The sequence below is a fragment of the Helianthus annuus genome, chromosome 13 (assembly GCF_002127325.2).
Source record: "Helianthus annuus cultivar XRQ/B chromosome 13, HanXRQr2.0-SUNRISE, whole genome shotgun sequence".
Classification (NCBI taxonomy): Eukaryota; Viridiplantae; Streptophyta; class Magnoliopsida; order Asterales; family Asteraceae; genus Helianthus; species Helianthus annuus.
The window spans coordinates 153,032,322-153,036,064 of NC_035445.2; the positions used below are offsets into that span (position 1 = coordinate 153,032,322).

The 3,743-nt window shown below is 40.4% G+C and overlaps 1 protein-coding gene across 1 annotated transcript; it reads left to right on the plus strand.

Moving 5' to 3' along the window:
* LOC110903424 (basic blue protein) lies at positions 1 to 556 on the plus strand. Its single transcript, XM_022149383.2, has 2 exons — positions 1 to 178; positions 360 to 556. Exons 1-2 carry the CDS (start codon positions 1 to 3, stop codon positions 554 to 556), a joined length of 375 nt encoding a protein of 124 aa, XP_022005075.1.
* The last annotated feature ends 3,187 nt before the right edge of the window (positions 557 to 3,743 follow it).

Consider the following 3,743-nt stretch of genomic DNA (forward strand, 5'->3'; position numbering starts at 1 on the left):
ATGGCTAAGGGAAGAGGTAGTGCATTGGTGGCGATGGTTGTGTCTTGTCTATTACTTGTGACGCTTCAATGTGAGCTAGCTCATGCAGCTACCTATGTCGTCGGCGATGGCAATGGTTGGACATTCAACGTAGCTGGCTGGGAAAAAGGCAAGAATTTCAATGCCGGCGATGTCCTTGGTATCTTCTTAACATCTTATCATTACTTTCCATGCTTACATGATTATATATTTAGCTAAAACCAATGACTTAGCCTAATATGTGTGGATTTCCTTTTTTTTGGTTAAATTGATAGTAACAATTTAATAACAAAGCAAGTGCTTATTTAATTGAATTATTATTTATTTTATGATGGAAATAGTGTTTAATTACCCAAAAGGAGCACATAATGTTGTGGTAGTGAGCAAGGCAGGGTATGATAGGTGCACCACTACCCCAAGCGACAAGGTTTACACAAGTGGGAAAGACCAAATTACTCTTGTGAAAGGTCTGAACAACTTTATTTGCAGTTTCGCTGGTCATTGTCCTAGCATGAAGATTGAAATCTTTGCATCTTAGAGTAAAAAATATAATAATAATAGTAATAATTCTAATAAATAATTCTACTTCTTTGCATTTATGTTTGTGTTAAAAGAGTTTCTTTTATAACTACAAAAATATGGAACGTTACATTACTTGGCCTATAAAGAGTGTCCAAATTAAAGTTATGGATGTTCATATACCAACACCCTTTTTATCAGAGGTGTATTTTCCAATAAATCATCAACTATTGAATGACGCTATTAAATGTTTTAAATTTCCAATGCAAACACAAATTTTTCAAGGGTTATTCTATTTACACCACACTCTATTTTCCATTTACACCCTTCTCTACTAAATTTATTACAAATTAATTACTTTCGACCTTTGAAGACCAATAATATTAATTAATTTAATCATCAAATTCTGCACCATATTTAATTACATGGAATATGAAAATCTGTGCCAATTTTAATTACAACTTGGAATGTGAACCGAATGGTCCACTAATTAATGGATATTAAAAGAATTTTGACTGACCAAAATCAATTGTATAAATCATGAAAGGGTGTTGCCATATACGATACGAAACCATCGACGTCACCATATGCGGAAGAACCGTTGCTAACAACAGACCCTCAAGTCTCTTAGACTATGTGTAGTGGTTAAACACTATAATGCCCCCACCATGGGGCGTTTTGCGCCATGTGGCGTCCTAGTCAGCAAGGGGGCATTATAGCAAAAGTGGTGTAGTGGGTATAATGCCCCATAATGCCCATATTATTTTTAAGAAAAAAAAAAAGCACACAACATACAAACGAAATTCAGCAACTTTCAAAAAGGTGTCAGAGCATGTGGCACATGTGGGTAAATGTCATTGGTAGGTCAACAATCACACAAACCACTTAGGCGTTTAATTTAAACGCCGGCAACGATTTTTTGGTTTTAAAACGCCCCAAAACGCCCCCCGTAATGGGGATATGGGCGTTATAGAGCGTTTTGGGGCAAAAATTTTTAAAAATAACGCCCCATTACGCTTGGTCTTAGATTCAGTTTTGAATTGCATAATCATATTTTTTTTTTTTTGAACGGCGGCTATTTTATTCGAATATAAAATAGAAACAAAGGGGCCAACAAGAAGCTGGGAGTCCCGAAAAAACAAATTACAAGATAATATCTCGGACGTTAAAGTCCCGCCACCTCTCCCAATCTAACCCGCTGAATTTAGACCTACACTTTATCCACAAATACGAGTCCTCCTTAATCGCTTCCACCACTCTAGTGACGTTGAACTGCACCTCATCAAAGATTAACGCGTTACGCGCCTTCCAAATCCTCCATAAGGTGGCGTAAAAAATGACCTCAATTACCTTCTTCCAGCAAGCCGACCCTTTCATATCTTTTAAGCCATTCGCCATCTCCCGAACTAACAAAGGCTGGGTAAAAGTCGGGACCTTGACCCACATGCAAACATGCCACCAAACCGCTCTTGCAAAGACACAAGACACGGCTAGGTGGTCAATGGTTTCCTCCTCACGGCCACACATTCTGCAACTCAGATTTGTGATAGGCACCCCGCGATGCGCAAGTACAGTTTTGACAGCAATACTCCCCAATCTGAGCTTCCAAATGAAGTATAAAACTTTGCACGGGGTCCACACATTCCAATTAAAACCATCCGACATAACCCGAATGTTCAGAATTTCAGCCACCTTCCAGCGAAACTGAGCCACTGAATAGGATCCATCCAATGCAACAATACCCAGCGATTCAGCTCCAGGAATTCCAGCTTTGTCGATGTCTTTTGTGACCATTAAAATGTCCTTCCAATTCCCTGCAATATTAGTTATAAGTGGATTGTCTTGCACACCATCAGATCTGTTGTGAATAGCTTTTATAACATTGGACCAAAGGTGATTCGGATAATGCTTAAATCTCCACTTCCATTTAAGAAGTAAGGCCCAGTTTAGGGTGCGAATTTCACCCACCCCGAGGCCGCCCAACCTCATATGAGCTTGAACTTTGCTCCAAGCCACCCACCTCATCTTGCACCTCGAACCCGTGTGACCCCAAACAAAATCTCGACGAATACCTTCTAAGGTTTTGATAACCTTTAGCGGGGCTTTAAAAATTGAGAGGTAGTAGGACGGTAAGTTACCAAGCACCGCCTTGGCAAGGGTAATTCTACCCCCCATCGACAAAGTCTTTGATTTCCATCTAGAGAGTTTTTTTGCAAATTTGTCAATAATAGGTCGCCACGGCTTAACGCGCTTCATATTCTCACCAATAGGAAGGCCTAAGAACATAAATGGAATATCGCCTTTTTTGCATCTAAGATTGTTAGCCATAGCAAGAATAGTATCGTTATCCACTCCCACCCCCATTATGCTACTTTTGGCTAAATTCACCTTTAAACCTGACACTAGGTAAAGGCACCTTAGGATTCTTTTGAGATTCATCACATTCTTTTCCGACCATCTACCCAAAAAAATGACGTCATCCGCATAACACAAGTGTGTTAAAACCGGGCCACCATTCGGAAGTTGAACTCCCTCGAAAAGGCCCAGTCTAACCGCTCTCTTCATGAATACTTCAAGAACTTCCAACACTAAAATAAATAGAAACGGGGATAATGGGTCACCTTGCCGGAGTCCCCGTTTGAGGTAAAACTCTTTCGACGGGGATCCATTCACAAGAACAGACGCCTTACTAGAGGAGAGGCAAGCATTCACCCACCTTCGCCATCTTTTAGGGAATCCCATCATCTTCATGTTATCTAAGAGGAACCCCCAATTCACCGAATCATAGGCTTTATCAAAATCCACCTTAAACAACATTATTTCCGCCTTTTGCTTCTTCGCCCAAGAAATAACTTCATTAACTATAAGAGGGCCGTCAAAAATAAATCTTTTTTCCACAAAAGCTGATTGGGTTTGAGATGACACAGAATTCATCACCCCCTTTAGGCGATTAGCGAGCGTTTTTGCTATCACCTTATACACAACTCCAATCAACGAGATAGGCCTATACTCCGACAGCTGCTGCGGGTCTTGCACTTTTGGGATTAAAGTGAAAAAAGAAGAATTACATCCCGGGTTAATTCTACCCGAGACATAAAACTGGTACATCAATTCCATGAACTTTGGCTTAAGCTCCTCCCAGAATCGCTTCACGAACTTGAATGTGAACCCGTCCGGACCTGGGGCTTTATCACCCCCACACTCCC